The sequence below is a fragment of the Gigantopelta aegis genome, chromosome 10 (assembly GCF_016097555.1).
Source record: "Gigantopelta aegis isolate Gae_Host chromosome 10, Gae_host_genome, whole genome shotgun sequence".
NCBI classification, from domain to species: domain Eukaryota; kingdom Metazoa; phylum Mollusca; class Gastropoda; order Neomphalida; family Peltospiridae; genus Gigantopelta; species Gigantopelta aegis.
This window is the reverse complement of record NC_054708.1, coordinates 24,741,617-24,762,896: the sequence shown is the minus strand read 5'-3', so window position 1 is coordinate 24,762,896 and position 21,280 is coordinate 24,741,617. Positions and strand designations below refer to the sequence as shown.

The 21,280-nt window shown below is 38.4% G+C and overlaps 1 protein-coding gene across 1 annotated transcript; it reads left to right on the top strand.

The window, feature by feature from the left end:
* The first annotated feature begins 268 nt into the window (after nt 1-268).
* LOC121383548 (plasminogen-like) lies at nt 269-14,949 on the top strand. The gene is made up of 5 exons (XM_041513635.1): nt 269-272; nt 1,680-1,955; nt 3,535-3,711; nt 13,450-13,561; nt 14,859-14,949. The coding sequence occupies exons 1-5, from the start codon at nt 269-271 to the stop codon at nt 14,947-14,949; spliced, it is 660 nt and encodes a 219-aa protein (XP_041369569.1).
* The last annotated feature ends 6,331 nt before the right edge of the window (nt 14,950-21,280 follow it).

Below are 21,280 nucleotides of genomic sequence, written 5' to 3'. Positions count from 1 at the left end.
CTGGGGTGGCTGGAAACTGTTGGCAATTACAGACGGGGTATAAGAGAATTTGGCTCCGCCCACAGGTTTATAATGGATTTGTCCAACGGAAAACAACCAATGAGATTAAAGAATTTTACATGAAGGCGAGATAATGGTTCATTAACTGATTCATTTGATGAGTCTATTGCCGTTTTGCAAGGAGATGCGTTATCGCCTCTTTTTATTTTCCATGTATATTAATGACTTTGAAAGTTATTAAGCTAATAATGATTGTGATAGTATAGAAATGGGTATTTTGAACCTCTATATTTTGATATATGCAGATGACACGGCTATATTTTCTGAAACTATCGAGGGTCTTCAAAATATGATTGATAAACTTAACTAATATTGTAAAGATTAAGACTGGTAGTAAATACTGCCAAAACTAAAACTGTTGTATTTTGGAAAAGGGGTGGTATAACAAAAAATCGAACACTGGGATTATGATGATGAAATTATGAATATTGTCGGCTCGTTTAATTGTTTAGGAGTCATTTTTATTACAATGGAAAGTTTACTAATACACACAGGCATGTTGTAAGTCAAGAGCGTAAAAACTGTATTTAGTTTAAAGATGTCAACAAATTTAAATGTAAATGTCAAAACAAAAATCTACTTATTTGATGCATATATACTGCCTATATTTAATTACGTCTGTGAGACATGGGCTTTGCTAAATCTCCAGATATTAAAAAGGTTAAAAAAAGATTTGGTTCAACTACTTGGTGTGAATCATAAACCACAACTCATATGATGTACAACGAATTAGGTCGTTATCCTATTCAGATATATTGTTATATAGTAATATTAAAATATTGGTTGAAGGGTAACTGATACCCATTGTCTTCAGTATTATTTGTCCAAAACATTATCTTACAGAATTAGAAGTTACATATATGGTCAGCACATCTATCTTTTATATAAACTGGTCTTTAGAAACAAATATAACGTGACCAGAGAATCTGTAGTCTTTGTAATGGTAACCTGATTGGAGATGAATTTTACCTTAGTTTTTTTTTGCCCATCCTACACTAATTTGATGGTTAATTATATCAAAGCGTGTTATTGGAAGAAACCATCTACATTCAAACTAATTCAGTTACTTGGTATACGAAATGTTAAGCAGCTACGTAACCTAGAAAGGTTTCTTGTTTTATAATCTGTCTCCACCCTCAACATTATAACCTTAATTTCTTAATAACTGTTGTGTCCATCCTAAGTATTTTCTTCTAAGATGTAGATGCATCGTTATACCCTTATTATTAACATACAGTATATTGAAGTGCACGTCGTCATTGTAATACTGACGCACGTTGCTAAAGCAATACATATCCCCTATCTGACTCAGCAATATTTCGTATCTCCTAAATTCAAGGACCAAACATCTGTGAAAAGTCCGTAAATCACCATGAAAGTTAAACTTGATCAGCAACAATACATGATAAAGCTATATACAAAATGTCTTCAGGCGTTGCAAAACAAAAGTCCGGAAAACTAATCTTCATATCTCCTAAGTTCAACGTCCATAACTCAAATTGGTTAAATTTATATATGATAAAACTATATATGATAAATCTATACACACAATTGCATCCAGAAGACTATATTATGTTGGACCAGTAGAGGCATAATAAAATGAATTGAATTTGTTACAGCCACGACATGTTATTACAATCATGCCGAATACGGTTACGTGTACGACGGAAATCTGAGCGAAACAGTGAATGGGTTCACGTGTCAGCAGTGGTCTAAAGACACACCACATCAGCGATCCATTTGGATCAGAAATCTGAAGAACATCCCCGTTGACGCCAGCTGGGAGGAGGTTTCCAATCACTGTCGGGGAGTGAAGGGGGATCCCGCCTTTATCTGGTGCTACACCACCGACCCACGTCACAATTGGGATCAATGTGATGTACAGCAATGTCAAGGTAAAGCCTAGTTTCCATAAAAGCTGTACCACGTCGCCGACAGTAGCTGATCGCATTTACTGCTCCAGCGGTGGGTGTTGTAATAGCGATCCCGTTCCCCACCTTGTCCGTTTGAAATGCTTTTTAATTATTGTTGTGGTTAAAATTCATCATCCATAATATGCAACGCTAAATTGCATTGATAACGTGACTCTGGACATCCTCATTACACACGTGTTGGGCGATCTTTATCACTAAGATGAAAATATTGAACAACACCTTTCATCACTACCCGTAAATATGAATAGTTCATGATATGAGTGTCAAATTCAGTATCAGAAATGATATTAGGACTTTGTACTTCAATAATATGAAATATGACTTCGTGTATGTTGATGTAATTAGTCATTGCATTCTGATGTGCAACTTCAATAATAGTTCTCGACGCCATATAACCGTAAATAAAATATGTTGAGTGCGTCGTTAAATAAAACATTTCCATTTCGTTCATTAATAATTCGTAATTTTTTATCTATAGTAAAACGTGATGGTTGCAGCTGGTGACAGAGTTGTTTGACAAAATAATTCCATTTAAACCAATTCTGTAGTGATTATATGCTAATATTAGTTATACACAACGTATTTGCTAATATGTACATGAAAATACCATAATACAATTTTGAAACATTATCTAATAATTTTATAAATGTAGTCTATAATTATGTTGTTTTAAAATATTATACTCCTGACATGACAATATATGGAATGTATGAAATCAGGAATTAGTTTTTTGATGACGATCTTCAATCTCATGCGGAATGGAGAAGCATATAATATAGCAGACAATACAATAGGAAAGAATACTCGAACACCGTATGTATGTTACATGTAAGAGGAGGTGACATTATTGGTGCATTAAACAGAAATGTTTTCAAAAACATTGAAATGACTTGGATTTGCAGGAGAGATATAGGCATTTTAAGACAATCAGTTTGCCTGTGAAACATATTAGTTTTTTTTTTTTTTTAAATTAAAATGACATAAACTCTCAAGATTTATTTCCGAACCAGTTTTTCTGCGTATAGGAAGAGCGTTTGTTTAAGACCTGTTTGTCGATCTTCAGAATTAAGTATATCCATTTATGTTGTAACAGGTTTGAAAGGAAGCTGTCACAAAAACAACAGTACCGAACAAAAATCATTGTATTGCATCTTATTTTCACACACGCAATCATCAGTTACTATACCAAGCGAAAGTGTTATACTGCAGACCATTTTAGCAATATGTTTTATTTATTTTTTAATGCTATTAATCATACTATTTTGTTACACAATTTACATCTAGAGCTGAAACATAAAATAGACATTAAACCTGGAATTGATAAATATTATTTCTTTTAGAGCAAACTGTAAAATGGGTCATTTATTTTATTTTCACCCATATTGGAATGAAAAGGCAGCAATGGCATTTTTAGACTGAACATGACTAGTTTTCATAATTTTCGAAGAGAAGTATTCAAATATCCTCATATAGCTCTGGTTGTGTTTATCTTTGTATATACGTGTGTTTACCTCTGTATCTATTATGTTTTGTCTTTCAGTGCCAGATTGTGGAGAAACAATAGGGAAAGCATATTCCGCTTGGAGACCGGCTAAAAACACGCATTACCCAGCGAAGTTTTCATATAAATGTATTGCTGGATTCAAATCCACTGGCATAGTCTCTTCTGAGTGTCAGAAAAACGGAAGATGGAGCACCATCGACTTTTCGTGCACACGTCAGTTGATTTTTTTTTTTTTTACAGAATTTAATTTCCATCCATCTATCCTTCCATCCATACATCCGTTCATCGATCCATTCAACCATTTACTCATCGATCGATCCGCCGATCCATTCATCCATCCATCCATCCATCCATCAACCCATTCACTTAATCATTCACTTAATCATTCATCCAGTCCAGCACCTACACATCACCTTTGCTGTAATTATCATGTTCAGAAATAAAACACATCCATTCATTCATTCATTCATTCATTCATTCATTCATTCATTCGTCAATCCTTTGCCCAATAGCCGATGTAGTTTTCGTGCTGGGATGTCATTAAACATTCATTCATCCGTCAATCCACCCATCCATCCTTCCATCCATCCATCTACACATCTATGGTTATTGTTATTACCTTATACCGAAATACAACATATGTAACCTAGCCACTCAATCATCAGGATTTTTCATCCCACCCACTATCGCTGCGTTCTTCCACACGCTCATTTACTCACCCGAAGCTGGTTTATCTCCGCCAATAGAGCGCCTGATCACCTCTTATAGACTCGGTTTTTCACTCATTGCAACCAATGTCCCACGACTAGTACTGGTACATCAAATGCCGTGGCATGTACTCTCCTGTCTATGGAGAAGTGCATATAAAATACTATTTTCTTCTTTATCATTTACAGCAGACCATATTGCGATAAGGGGTTTCCTTTGTTTTCTATCGACCAACTAGAAAGGTGTTTCTTGCATGTCTACACTTTTAACCATCATTGGATATTAATCCTAAGCGCAAAATGTTCCTTGAGATATTTCACCAATGTTATTTTTACATAGCTAAGTAATCAATCAATCATTAGCCTAAGTAGCAATTACACAGAAAACGTCATTGTTTGACTTTCTACCTTAGAAGAGAATAGCCCATATAACAACATTATACTAAAACAAGTAACACGTGCACCGCCTATAGTTATAGAAATATTACAACCTTCTACTTCTAGGGGTCCAAAAAGGGAAGCAGCTATCATTATAATTCAGTGTGTAAGCAACACACTACATGGTTCTGGATATAGGAGTTTGTTTTGTTTAACGACTCCACCGGAACACATTGATTAATTAATCATCGGCTATTGGATGTCAAACATTTGTTAATTCTGACTCTTAATCATCAGAGGAAACCCGCCACATTTTCCTAATGCAGCAAGGGATCTTTTATATGCACTTCCCCACAGGCAGCAAAGCACATACCACGGCCTTTATCAAGTTGTGGTGCACTGGTTCGAACGAGAAATGCACCAGTCAGCTAAGGGATCCACCGAGGTGTCTAGATACAGGAGTTGGACCCCTTTCAATATAGCATAACCTAACAGTCAAAATTTAGAGGCGGGTCGTAGCCCAGTGGTAAAGCGTTTGCTTGATGTGCAGTCGGTCTAGGATCGATCCCCGTCGGTGGGACCATTGGGATATGTATCGTTCCAGCCAGTGCACCACAACTGGTATATCAAATACCGTGGTATGTTCTGTCCTATATGTGGGACGGTGCACAATAGATCTCTGGCTACTAATGGAATTTTTTTTAGGGGGTTTCATCTTTAAAAATACAAGTATGACGTTTGACATCCAATGTTCGACGATTAATAAATCAATGTGCACTTGTGGTGTCATCAAACAAAACAAACTTTAACTTCCTATCAACCAAATGTCGGAATAGTAATTGTAGACGTCCCGATTTCAGCAAAGAAGTCCACGTTAAGCGTGAGGCTTTAGATTAAGTATTTTTAAAGCAAGTCTCATTTTCAACATAATTTCCATCTTAACGATTCTGTCCAAAAATCGGAAAAGTATGTTTAGGGAGACTTGTCTAATACTGGTGTTGAATTGAAATACTAGTTAGTCACGCATTTTATGTACGACAGTACAATCAAACAATATCATTCCTAAACCGTTACAAGGCGCTTCCCTATAATCGCGTTTGGATCAGTTTCTCTCAAATTGTATGTCGTAGGTCAGTTGAAACTTGATTTAATGTTGCATGCATGGATGTTCATTATAGTGCACCGAAAGAATTTGTGGCAGTCGAGACATTTAATTCTGAGGAATTCTTGTTTTATGTTTATTTTGTCTTAAAACTGAATGTGTATTTTAATGTATACATTTTTTTAATCAAACTCTTTAACCACAAATTATTAATAACCGATATAGCAAAATTGTTATAGTCAAAAGCCTATTTGTTATTTGGATCTTAATATTATTGAAAGTAGTGTAGAATAAAATATAATTTTATGACCGTTGTCAATAATTAATATTGTGTAATAGATTTACATTCTGTATCTGCGGAGGGCAGTAGAAAACGTAGTCTAATGCCCCAGTCACACTTACGCTGCGATTGTCCACGACCTCGGCGTTTGTGCGATCGTGGGCTTGTTTTCTGCGATCGAATGGTTGCGGTCAGACTATGGAACCTGTCGCCGACTGGTCAGCGACTTGTCACAGACTAATTGCACGACTGGTCGCACGTGCGTCTTACGATCACCCACGACTACCTACGATTGTCACCGACCAGTCACCGACCAGTCGCATGAGTACCCACGACTGGTCTAGCGACGGTCGTGGCAACTTGCGACCGGTCGCAACCGATCGCTACCGGTCGTGTGACTGGTCGCGCGATTGTCAAGTGACTATAAATACGGCGCTCCGCACGAGTCTCCCCTGGGTTGTCATGCCACGACCAGAAGCGGTCAGGCCCTTTCTAAGGGCCCTATGGGTAACCTAGGGAGACACCACAGCATCGTAGAGGTCTAATTAACGAGCTACTCTCGATTTACTAATGCCAAAACCTATACTAGCTCTGCCATTTACGTTCAAAATTGCGCCAAATTTCCTGAATCAAAATTGCGCACCCTTTCTCTTTGGCATATTAACTGCTCCATTCAAAATTACCCCCCCCCCCCCCGCCTGCTACCGACTGCTGGTGCTCCCTTGCACCTGCCAGTGCAGGCGATCCCCCCTCCTCCCCCCCCCCCCCCTTTCCTGTCATGGACGGCGTGCGCTACAACAGCTTGTTCTCAATGTGCACGTAAAACCCTATGACCTGACCGGATCGGACCTGGCAGACAGAGTCATCAGTTCTCACAGCATCTCCGAAGCCTTCAAGGTACTGGTCTAGCAGTGAACACTAGCAGGGCTGGCTGGAGACTGATACTGCTCCCAGATCTACCCCTGTGGTTACGGCGCTAGTAGAAAAATGCGGGCGATTTGGTGCCTAAGGTTCAAGTCCTAGCAACGGCATGTGGGGCAATTTGTGAGCCCAAAGATTACTTTTTATCCCATGTGCCCGTGCGTTGATATCTATGCATGTACTAGTCAAACCCGACATGGATACAGTATATAGATATTCAAACATCTATACATACACACATACATACATACATACATACGTACAATACATACATACACATATACATACATACATGCATACATACATACATACTAGCCAGTGCCAGGTTTGCCCACTGTTTCGTGCACGTAAGTGGGATTGACCGCGTAGATTGTAGGCCCCATGCATATGGTTGAGTTAAAAGAGCTTCCTTTTTATGGAAGCTTCGATAGCTCAGAGCTTATCGTGGTTAGTCTTGCAATTTGCGGGCGAATCGGTGCCATAGGTTCGAGTCCCAGCAACGGCATGGGACAATTTGTGAGGCCAGAAAGGATTTAATTATCCCCTGCGCCAGTGCGTTAATATCTATGTATGTAATAGTCAACCTCGACATACATACAATATATAGATATTCATACATCAATACATACATACATACAAACATACATACATACATACACACATACATACAGTGGCGGACCCACATACAGTCAACGGTCATGATAAACAAATAATCAAGCAATTACCACAGTTCATATATCCACTCGACGCTCGTAGAAAATATTGCAGCAGAACAGTACAGTAGTTAACAGTCGACATTAGGTAGTATTAGATGCATGCACCTTTTACATCCAGGCACGGCGGAGTAGGCGGGTTGGGGATAATTATTAATCAAACATATTATTGGTCATACGTTTTAAGGCAGAGGTGCATTTTACTTGTAGGATGCAGGAAACTGAAATTCAAGAAATCTAGTTTTCAAAATGTTATGGTGGGTGTGTGTGTGGGTGTGTGTGTGTGTGTGTGTGTGCATATTTTCGAAACCCCTAAAACGTTTGCTTTGCGCCCTGAACCTCAGTCCCCCCCCCCCCCCCCCAGTTGCTTCCGCCGTGCCTGTCATTTTAAAATAAATATGTCAATGACAAACAGCGATTCTGTTCGTACATGTCTGTTACGTCGTATTGCTTTAACGTCAATAATCATATTAAAATGTCCAAGCATTGTTGACGTCACGTCAAAGGATTCTTAACGTTTATACCGTCGTCTCCAGAACCCGAAGAAATCGTGGTTAACTCTCGAAGAATCAGGAATGAAGGAAGAAAATGTCTTATTTAACGACGAACTCAACACATTTTATTTACGGAACAAACAGATATTGAGAGGAAACCCGCTCTCCCCTCTTCATGGACTACTCTTTCCGATTAGCAGCAAGGGATATTTTATATGCACCATCCCACAGACAAGATAGCACATGTCACGGCCTTTGATATACCAGTCGTGGTACACTGGCTGGAAAGAGAAATAGCTCAATGGGCCCATCGACGGGGATCGATCCCAGACTGACCGAGCATCAAGCCAGCGCTGTACCTCTGAGGTACGTCCCCCCCCCCCCCCCCCCCCCCCCCCCCCCCCCCCACACACACACACCCGAAGAGTCAGAGACTTGAAGATCTGCGAACATGTGGGTCATTTCTGTCAGAGAACAAACTGCTCACTGTGATCAAATAAACCACCTCACTAACTTTGATATTCATTTATGCTGGAAATGGAACTTTAAAATGTGGATAACGTACAACCCAAGTGTAGCTGTTGTTTAAAGAATTGATCATATACTCCCCACAATATTTTTAATAAATCATCATATTATCTGAGACAATATTAATGCATCTTCATATGCGCTATCTGAAAATGTCCGAACCATCATCATATTATCTGAGATCTCATTATCTTTGTAATTAAACAGTGAATGAATGAATGAATGTTTAACGACACCACAGCACTAAAAATACATCGGCTATTGGGTGTCAAACTATGGTAAATGTAAACACAATGTGATGATCATCATGAATATAAAAATTCAACAGTTAAATAAAAACACAGTGTAAAGGACTGTGTAAAAATACAAATATCACAGATATATATAATTAAAATTTTATAATAAAATTCAGTATCAGGTAAAAATTGTAAAATAAGTACTGGATGGAATCGAAAGGATGGGTACACTGCACTAAAATGTGGCGTACTATCAGAGTACACTGACAGTGCTCACACTGAGGTGCAGGATCCTTCTTCAAAATAAATCAATGGGTCAAATAGGTATGACCGTACTGTCACGAGTAAACTGACAGTGCTCACACTGAGGTGCAGTAATGCCACTCTTCAAAATAAACGATAGGATGAAGCTAGGTATGACCGCACCGTCCGGGCACGTTGCCAAGTCGAAAAGATAAATTGGTTGATACACTATCTAAATAGGAGTATAATGCAACTCTGGCATGAGGCGGCTCCATAGCATGACTCTTGTTTGCAACTGCCTTTTCTTTACTCCTGATGCCAACATGGCTGGGTACCCAACAAAATACAATGTCTTTATTGGCAATAGATAAAATAACACACTTTCGTATCACCATCCCAATTAAGGGATGGTCCAGCTTCATATTTCGTAAAGCTTGAAGACACGAAAGTGAGTCTGTAAAAATAATAAATTTGGATGCACTAGAATCCTTTAGTTCTTCCAAGGTTTTAATGACTGCCCAAACTTCAGCACTAAAAATCAACGCTGAGTCAGGCAGTCTCATGGAAAGTATTGTGTCTGCTGGAAAAAACTGTAGGACAAGCCACAGCATTTTTATCCCGTGATCCATCTGTATACACAGGAATGTAATCACGGTACTTGTCTTGAATTTCCATGAAAAACTGTTTATACACAACAGCATCTGTACAATCTTTCTTCAGATACGCCAGATCAAACATAATTTTAGGTGGTGTAATACACCATGGTGGTAAAACAAAATATGAAGGAGTTTCCAAAGTGTCTGATAAATCAATGTTGGAAAGCGATAAAACACGCTTAATGCGAAGACCAAATGTACGATTAGCTTTTGGCCTGGCATCAAACAACTTCATATATTTGTTATTAAACACCGCATCATGTGTAAGATGTTGTGGTAAAGAGTTAATATTGGTAGCATACTGCAGATAAAGCTTTGCACGCCTAGCACCCAAACAAGGTTCGTGTGCATCAACGTACAAGTTCTCTACAGGAGATGTTCTAAATGCACCAAGACATAGCCTAAGTCCCTGATTGTGTATAGGATCTAGCATCTGCAAGTAAGACTTGCGCGCCGACCCATACACAATGCATCCATAATCTAGTTTAGACCTCAAAAGAGATCGATACAGACGGACCGTATCCTTTCGGTCTGCTCCCCATTCTGTATTACCAATAACTTTTAAAATATTAAGAGCTTTGAAGCCCTTTTATAACATAGTTAAGATGGGGCACAAAAGATAGCTTCCTGTCAAATATAACCCCTAGAAATTTAGTCTCCTCCACAACCGGAATCGGATTTTTGTCCAAAAACAACTGTGGATCTAAGTGGAGACCTCTTTTGTGGCAGATATGCATACAAACCGTTTTTGACTTTGAGAATCGAAAGCCATTGTCAGTTGCCCATTGATGAAATTTATTCAAACAAAGCTGCAACTTACGTTCAATGATACTCATTTTGGACGATCTATAGCAAATCTGAAAATCATCGACATATAACGAGCAATCCACACCAGGTGTTAAACACTGGGAGATGCTGTTAATTTTCACAGAAAATAAAGTTACAGACAGGATGCTACCTTGAAGCACACCCATCTCGTGTGGGTGAACATCAGATAAAGTCGACCCCACCCGGATTTTAAAAGGTCTATTTCTTAAAAATTGAGATATAAAAACTGGAAGTCCACCTCTAAGGCCCATGCCATGGAGGTCGTTTAAAATCCCATACTTCCACGTGGTATCGTACGCCTTCTCCATTTAAAAAAACACTGAAACCAAGTGCTGATTATGGATGAAAGCTTCCCTATAAAACGTTTGAAATCTAACAAGATGATCAACCGTGCTACGTCTAGATCTGAACCCACATTGCACATTAGTAAACAATTCGTGGGATTCAAGATACCAGACAAGTCTACGATTGATCATTCGTTCCATGGTTTTAGAAATGCAACTTGTCAAAGCGATAGGGCGATAACTAGTAGGATTAGTTGGATCCTTACCAGGCTTCGGAGTAGGAATAATAATTGCTTTCTGCCAATCAGAAGGAAAGTCTCCAGAAATCCAGATGTTATTAAAAATATTCAAAAGAATCATCAAAGTTGATTCAGGTAAATGTTTTAATAACTGATAATGAATTTAATCCGGTCCTGCTGAAGTATCATGGGCTCCACGAAGAGCATCCTGCAATTCTTCCATAGAGAAATGCCTGTTGAACACTTGAGCATTTTCGGATGCAAAACTGATGGACCGCTTTTCCGCTTTATTTCTGACAGATGTAAATGCATCTGTACTGAAAACAGAAGATGAGTTATGAGATACATTGTTTGCCAATGCATTGGCAATACCACGGTGAGACGTGACATCCGTATCATTGACAGACAAATGATGAACTGTATTACTGAATTCTTTACCTTTCATTTTACGGATCCTATTCCAGACAGATCTTACTGATGTTTGTGAATTCAACTTGGAGACAAAAGTTCTCCAAGATGATTTCTTACTCTGTCTAATCTCTCTGCGAGCCTTAGCCCTAGCAATACGAAATGCACCCAGGTTATCCCCAGTAGGTTCACGTTTGAACCTCTCAAGTCACCTGTTTCGCTCTTTGAATGCATCCTTACACGTATCATTAAACCATGGTTTATTGAAACGCTTTGGCACTGCCAAAGTCTTAGGAATAGTTTCATCCGCAATGTCCTTCAAGATGGAAGTGAACAAAGACATGGGATCATCAGCATCAGTAATGGGAAATTGTTGCAGACGAGTGCTGCACAGATGCTGAAACTGACCCCAATTTGCCTTCGCCAACTTCCACCTTTGAATCCTTTCAAGTGATGGTGGTCCATCAAGCTCCAAAATAAAGGGAAAGTGGTCACTACCACAAAGGTCTGAACCAACTTTCCAGTAGAAATCAACAAAAAGTGATGGACTACAAAGAGTTAAATCTATGGAAGTGAAAGATCCACTTGCAGAATGAAAATATGTACGACTTTTATTTTTGAGAATTAAGTCGTTTTTGAGAATTACCTCTTCAAATTGTTTACCTCTAATCTCCTCGCATCCCCACAAAGCGTGGTGACCATTAAAATCTCCCATAATAATAAAGGGAGTAGGGAGCTGATCAAGAAGACCATGAAGATCCCTAGGATTAAAATTAAAATGATTACGAGGTGGCAAGTAAACTGAACACAGAGTAACAGTGTTATGAGCCGTGACTTTGATAGCCACAGCTTGTAAATTGGTATTTAATGTTACTATACTCTGAGGAATGTTTTCATTAACAAGAATGAAAACACCCCCAGATACTCTATTTTCAGTTTCATGAAATTTTTGATAGAGGTTAAATCCTCTCATGGTAATATGATCAGTGTCCTTCAGGAAAGTTTCCTGAAGACACACCGCAAAAGGATTATGTTTTTGAATTAAAAGACAATTCATCAAAATTGGGCCTAAGCCTGTGTGAAATAATAACCTGTCTTGAAAAGACATATTCTTTGGCCTCTATATATATTTCAAAGTTCTAGGTAACCGGAATCGGATGCACGTGATTTTCACCCAGGTAACCGATTATTTGTTTATACGAATTGTATTAGCATACAATTTGATGATCTTAAAATGTTTAACTTAATTTTAGAATGTGAAAATTCGCCAATGCGTGGATTTAAAGTTGCGTAACCACACGCGAATAAAACGACGGTCTGCGAGAAATATGGTGCCATGTATTCTGTTACTCCGTTGAATAGCTATTTGATAAAAAACCCCACCTGATTTTATCTCGAAGCTACGCGTGAGTTTTAGGTGTTCTAACAATTCAATGCACTTAGGCTGAATTTTAACGATTTTAGACATATTCTAAGTTGGTGAAATGGATTTAACCTTTGAACTTGTTTTAATATCATATAAGACATATTTAAAAGTTGAACATAGTTGTGAAATCGGTCATAAATAGATATACATGTAGTTCGATATGTGCTGAGATATTCCATGCATCTGAACAACTCATTTGACCTCCATCCATTTCGTCGATACATAATGAAGTGGGTTTATTATTATTATTATTATTATTATTATTATTATTTAAACTAAGAAACAAAACAAAAGAAAAAACAAACAAACAACAACAAAAACAAAACAAAAAAAACCACACACCAATACTTACACTTTCTCTGATCTAGCAATCTGGATTCTTTTTTTTTATAGAAAAAACATCCAATACTAACGTTTAAAAAGTTATTCTTGTTTTTGATTGACAAAACCTGTGTAAGTTACAACAAACTGTTAAGCACATATAATATTTAATTATAATATTTTGCAGGATATAAATGCAAATATCCTCCACATGTACCTGGTGCTAGACCACTGCTTGGCGCTACAGACCATAAACAGTTTCCGTCTGTGATCTACTACCGATGTCTGCCAGGATACCAGTATATACGAGGGACAACATTCGCAACTTGCTATACCGATGGGCGTTGGAAGCAGCCTACAATGATATGCATAAGTACGATTACCATTTCAATTAGGTATTGCACAACGGAACAGCTGAATAAGGCACATTTTATATGTAAACCGTTTAAGTTGTATGTTGGCCTAGCACTGCCCCCCCCCCCCCCCCCCCACACACACACACATATTATTTTGTTTGGAAAGGATAAAGTTGGGGGGGGAGGGTTAACGACATCAACTATAAAGCATATTGACTTAATAATCATCCGACCCCATATAACCGTAAATAAAATGTGTTGAGGGCGTCGTTAAATAAAACATATCCTATCCTTCCTTCCATCTGCTGTTGGATGTCTAACATTTGGTGATTTTGACATATAATCTTAGAGAGGAATCGGCTGCATGTGCAGGGGGAGGGTATTGGAGGTCGAAACCCTTACTTGCCCAAGCTTACAAAAAATTGAAATGTATTTTTTGGGGGAGCATAAACTTCGCTCAACATAGTCTATGACCCCAACCCCGCTGAAATCCCTGCACATGCGCCATGGAAATTCGCTACATTTTTTTAGCAAGGGATCGTTTATATGTACCATCCCACAGACAGGATATCACATACCATGGTCTTTTATATACCCGCCGATGGGGATCGATCCTAGACTGACCGCGCATTAAAAAAAACACATACCTTTTTAGGTCTAAGTAATGAATAAAAATAACATATAGTCTTGAAAAATGTTACGTAAATCGAACACAGTACCCTCTTCCTCTACCCCTAGAGCGTTACGTAATTAGTAACACCCCCTTACATGTAACAGCTGGCCACTGTTAAAATTTCAAGGCAAATCCCCCACCCGCCGACCCCTGGAAAAGGCGTTGTATCATACCTCTATGGATATAAATATGTTTTGGACATATGAGACGACCCCTCAATCAAGACAGTTAAATTTGTTCAAAAATTGCGAAATCTCACGTGATCTCTTGTTGGGGAATTCTATACTTGTGATAAGCCTATGAAAACCGAGATCGGTACGAGGCCGTCAAAAGTGTCCCACTTTCAAAATACTGGCTTTGTTTTTGACCTGGATAAGCCAGCGTAGTGAAACCAATGCGGAGTGCGGCGTCATATATGCACCAAACGTAATAGGATTTTCTGTTCTATATGCTTAAATAATAAACATATTCCAGATAATGCCGCTTTAAGATGTCAAAGTTTTCACATTAATAACCCTATCTCTACGATAGCTTGTTTCAACAAAAACGTACTTAATATGATTTTAGCGCTACGTCAAAGTTATCATGCGACTTAAACAAACATTCAATGGTCACGCTTGGTTTGCGGGAGGCTGCTCAGTGGAGGAACACTGTCTGAGGTGCTATGTGTCGCAAGATCGCTCGCTCTCTTTGGCATGCTTCTTTCTCTGCTCCAGTGCTGTTGAGACAAATTGTTATGGTCAACGTCACACTCTTTCCAAGGTTGATTTAAAATGCAATAAATTACAATTTCCTTGTTCTGGCTGCTATTGTGGCGGCCATCTTGGAGTTAAATTATGTTGTAATATCTTGGTTAGCTGAGGATAGTTCAAAATGAAGACCCCTAAAATATTGTTATAGGCATAAACAATTTGGTATATGTTATAAAATGTCTGACATATTGTGAGTTCTGTGTTTTGGAGGATATCTTAAATATTTCAAAATACTCAAGGGTGCCAAGTTTACCTCCTTCAGATCCTCTGTCAGTATCTTCCAAAGATCCAAAAGCCACAACGAACAATTGTGGGTATCGAAATGCAAGGTTTAATCCTCTTGCAGACATACTAAAAGCCGTGATATACCATCTATGGGAAAGTGATAATAAAAGACCCTCAGTGCTTTATTACTAGAAGTAGCCCATGTGACAGAAGCAAGTTTCCTCTCTGTCACTCCCCCCGCCCCTCTCTCTCTCTCTCTCTCTCTCTCTCTCTCTCTCTCTCTCTCTCTCTCTCTCTCTCTCTCTCTCTCTCTCTCTCTCTCTCTCTCTCTCTCTCTCTCTCTCTATCTCTCTCTCTCTCACGACCATCGTAAGATACCAAATAGCTGTTGCCGTCACACAATTGACTACTTTTCCCAATAAGCAGCAAGGGATCTTGCGTATCCTGCATCCCACAGACAGGATTTCCTTTCAGTGATGACTTGTCTTTGCGTTTCAGATCCGAAATGTTACATGATTACCAAGAGCAAAGTGCAGGATACTTTAACCTACGCAGGACCAGTTAATGTTACGAAGAGCAACTACACTTGCCAGGCCTGGTTATCACAGACACCGCACAAACACGACACCTCTGAAATAAAGATGGCTGCTCTCACACAGACTCTGGATGAAGCTGGCAATTCGTGTAGACCTTCTCCTGGCCATCCGCCATGGTGCTACACAACAAACCCGGATGTGAGATTTGACTACTGCGACATTCCACAGTGTCACGGTGAGGATGTCTGTGTAACCACTAAAGTCTGATCGATAATGTTTAAAATAAGTAGGTGATAATGAAATTGATATATACAGACCCGTAGGAACGATAGTTGGAATGATGGTGGTGTGTGTGTGTGGGGGGGGGGGGGGGGGGTGTGTGTTAGGAGCCACAGCTTCTAAAGAAGGAAGGACGTTTTATTTAACGGCGTATTAACACATTTAATTTACGGTGACATTGCGTCTGACATATGGTTAAGGACCACACAGATATTGATAGAGGAAACCCACTATCGCCACTTCATGGGCTACACTTTTCGATTAGCAGCAAAGGATCGTTTATATGCAACATCCCACAGACAGGGTAGTACATAACACGATCCTTACTATACCAGTGCAAAAAATACATCGGTTATTGGGTGTCAAACTATGGTAAAGGGAAAACTAAAGTGATGAGCAACATCAATATGAAACTTCAACAGTTAAATTAAAACCAAATGCATTGCCTATAGGAGGACTGCCACTTTCCCAAAACTGGCTTGGTAGCATGAAGCTTGTTCGCAACCGCACCGTCCCAATCATGTTGCAAAGTCGAAAAGATAAATTGGCTGATACTATGTTTATAATCAGTAAAAGGTACACCAACCCTGGCATGAGGCAAATCCAACGCAGACTTGGCAGAAGAATCTGCCTTTTCATTACCCCATGTGCCATCACGGCTGAGAACCCAGCAAAATAAAATATCGTTATAGACAAGGGATAAAAAGACACACTTTCGTATCACCATCCTAATTAAGGTCCAGCGTAAAGCACGGAGACACTAAAGTGAGTTGGTAAAAATAATAAATTTGGATTCAATCGAATCTTTGATTTCTTCTAAGGCTTTAATGACTGTCCAAACGTCACCACATAAGATCGATGCCGAGTCAGGCAGTGTCATGGAACGTATTGTGCCTGATGGAAAATCTGTAGCACAAACCACATAATTCCCATTCCGTGATCCGTCTGTGTAAACAGGAATGTAATCACGGCACTTGTCTTGAATTTCAAATGAAAAATTGCTTGTACACAAGAGTATCTGTACAATATTTCTTCAGATGCGCAAGATCAAACACAATTTTAGGTGTTGTAATACACCAAGGTGGTAAAACAAGATATGAAGGAGTTTCCAAAGTGTCAGTTAAATCAATGTTGGAAAACGAGAAGAAAAAAAAAACAAAACGAAAAAACGAAAAAAAAAAAAAAAAAAAAAACGCTGAATGCGAAGACCAAATGTACGAATAGCATTTGGCCTTGCATGAAGAAACTCCATATATTTATTATCAAACACCGCATCATGTGTAGGACGTTTTGGTAATGGTTTAATCGTAGATGGATACTGCAGAGAAAACTTTGCACGTCTAACATTCAAACAAGGTTCGTGTGCATCTACCCAAGCTCTCTACAGGAGATGTTCTGAAAGCACCAAGTCAAAGCCTAAATCCCTGGTCGTGTATAGGATCTAGCATCTGCAAATAAGACTTGCCTGCCGACCCATACACATTGCATCCATAATTAATGTTTGACCTCACAAGAGATCTGTATTGAGAGCTTTTAAGCCCTTCTTTTTTAACATATTTAAGATGACGCACAAAGGATAGCTTCCTGTCAAATATAACCCCCAGAAATTTGGTCTCCTTTACAAGAGACCTCTGGAGAAGAGTACAAGTAAATGTTTACATTTATTTATATAGAGTATTTATCACATCGAGATGGAGGATCCTTGTTCAAACTAGTTCATTTCATTTCAACTTATTTTCCCATACACAATTACGGTTTAAGCACACTCTCCTGGGCACACACCTCATCTATTCAGGCTGTCTGTCAAGGACAGTGGGTTAGTTGTTAGTGAAAGAGAAGAGGATGCAGTGGTCTTACACCTACCCGGTGAGTCGTTAAAACTCGCTCTGGGTCGGAGCCGGTACTGGGCTGCGAACCCTGTACCTACCAGCCTTATGTCAAATGTGTTAACCACAACACCATCGACGCCGGTGTTCAGAATGGATGTGTCAAATATATACGACCAATGCTGGTGGGCACGACATGAGACAATTTCATTCTTCGTGCAACTGAGCTAGGCTACGTGGCCGTTCTCACCCTGATATGGCAGTCCCCTAAGCGGCCCATGCAAGTGGCAGTTCCAGCCCTCTGACTGGCTGGTTCTTACGGGTAAGGGCGTGATTCCTGGATACGTACTCTCTTGCAAAGTCCATAATCATCATAGTATCATAACAGTATAGTTTTTGTTTTGTTTAAATATATATCCTCATCCTCATGAACAACCCTACCAATACGTTTATTTTTAGATCTGATTCTTGATTGTGGCAATCAGCCAAAGGTTTCCTACGCTCAAGTTGCATTTTGTGACCAAGACATATCTGAATGCACTTACAAGTGTATGGATGGAAGCAGACATATTAGAGGAAATACAGTCATTAAATGTCAAGATGGTAGTCTATGGGAAAAGCCTACAATTGTTTGTGCACGTGAGTATTAAATTAAATGTTATTACAAGAGTTTAAAGAGACATTCCTGAGTTTTCTGCAATTTTTAGGTAGTTATCGATTAACAGAGACGTTTTAACGATTGTAATTACATATCAAATATATTTTTTCATAAAATATTAGTGGCTGTATATTAAACGTGTTTCTGATCATTGTAATATTTGTACTAGGTTAAATTTTATTTTATTTCCTAAAACTGTGTTTTTCGTACGTACGAAATTATTTAAAGACAAAATCCAGTTTGGGCTTCTTACAAATATTAAGATGGCCAGAAACACGTTGAATATATAGACACTGATATTCTAAACAAGAAAATGTAAGTTTAATCGTAGAAATATTTTATTAATCGGAAACATCTTACAATGCAGCAAAGTCAGGAATGTCCCTTTAATGCCTATGGAAAAGAAACGCAATGCATAATGTAATATAATTTTAAACACAAAGGCCAAAGTACATTATTAGGCAATGCCGCAATGAGGTATCCTGACGTCAAATCTACCCTCAAATCGTCGGTCGTCAGCCCCATGTCGTTGGACCATCTGTCACATCTTAACTTCCGCAGACTTCTGTCCACAAGAGGTTATTTTAAACTGCAACACATGTTCACGTTATTACAAGGTAATGTAGGATGAAAATAATCAAACGTATAGAGATATTATGTATGTGCAAGAATGTTTCACAAGACAATAAAGACCGATATTTCGACAATTAATTGAACATATTATACGTGTATTATGTTGTTTTAAATTGTCTGTGTACGTTATTATATTACACGGGTATGCAGTTAAATATAATGTTGTGAATTTAAGTATGACTTGTATAATACATGATTTTTGAGGACCTTTCTTGAGTAACATCTATTAAAACGTTATATAAACAATTTTCACATTCAAATAAATAAACATGTCTTCTTTGTCTGTCCATTAATTTTCTTTTTTATACTTGAAAGCGTTTTGATTTTAGTATGATCCAAAACGCACACTAAATAGTGTAACTTGCACTTATCGTTTAGCTACCATTTACAACGTGTCCCACACTGCACGACTACATGCGATGCCGACAATGGCGTCACAAATCATATGACTAATCATAAAGGAAAAATTAAACATGTTTACCCCCCCCCCCCCCTCCAAAACAAAACCGACAAAAAATTCCAAATAAGACACCCAAGAAAAACAACAACAACAACAAACAACAAAACAAAAGGAACCCACTGACATTGTATACAGTGATACATATCACAGCTGCCATGTGCATAGATATAGTAATGTGTGTAATACTATAACCGACTTGCCCATGAAAAAAAACTGTCAATAAACAAAATGTACTTATATATCAGCATTCTGGTATGTTGCCAATGATACTCTGAAAACAAATTGATAAATTGAAATATTTTTAAAATGGTATTTCACATCTTGATAGATTACATATACATAGAGACTAGGAAAGCAAAGGGAATGGTAAGGAAATGAGCATGGTCTAACAATTCTAGAATGGTGTAAATAATATAATAAAATGTAGTTTTTATTCATGAAAATCGACTTGCAATTCAGCGACGACTTGTTACGTAGACAGTCCTGAACATGGCATCCTCTTCAGTGGTAACAAGTCTACAACGGTGAGTGGATTGGTATGTCAGAGATGGACAGTTGATTCCCCACACACAATTGACCCAGTCTACCCAAAAGAACTCGCCATGACCTTTAACAAAATGGTTGCTGAATCATCAAACTTCTGTAGAGGTTTTAGAAATGGCAAGCCTCCCTGGTGTTACACGGTGGATGAGTTTGTCAAGACAGAAACTTGTGGAATTCCCCGATGTAAAGGTAAGGTTATGGTGTTTCTGGTATTTCTGCACTTTTCAGTGGACATATTTCACCAATGTTAGTTTTACAAAGCTAAGCAATTAAACACTATCCTATTTAGCAATTAAACAGAAACGACAATGAAACGAGAATAGCCAGTATGACACCATTATAGTAAAATATATAACTCATTCACCACCTATAGTTATAGAAATATTACCACCCTCTACTTCTACCTGTTCTAAAACGGAAGCAACTCTCATTATACCTCAGGATGTAATCAACACACTACATGGTTCTGGATATGGGCGTTGATCCCCTTTTAATATTACATAACATAACAATCAAATCAGATGTGATCTCAGTAAAGTAAATTAAAGAAAAGGAACCGACTTTTCAATGGAACTAAATTTGTATTGGTGCATGTGATGTGATCGCTTATTTGCCGATATGAAATACAGGGAAGACTTTATTTTCAAAATCTTGATTAGCGATATTTCTAGTCAGTCAGCAACTACTGTTTAATGTTTCAAAATTATGTAGCTATCTCTGAAACTTACGTAACGAATCGCAACGCGATACTGATAAATGTTCCTTGGAATATGATAGATTATTAAATCAAATACTGTTATGATTATTGTCCTAATCCTCTGACCTTATAATGGTGGTTTAGGATCATAGTTAGAACACAGGCTGCGTGGAACTTTCTGTCTATTAGATTACTTTTGCAAGTCGAAAAATCTAAACAGCATTCTATCGGTTATATTAGCGTCGCCTTATTCAGCTATGCATCCCTTTAATGTGTACCATGATAATTCTGAAGAGGTAGCGGCAGTGGCAGAAGCAACTGTTACCGTATCAGCAGGGTTGTGCACCATTGCAAATACCTAGAAACCACTATATCTAGGG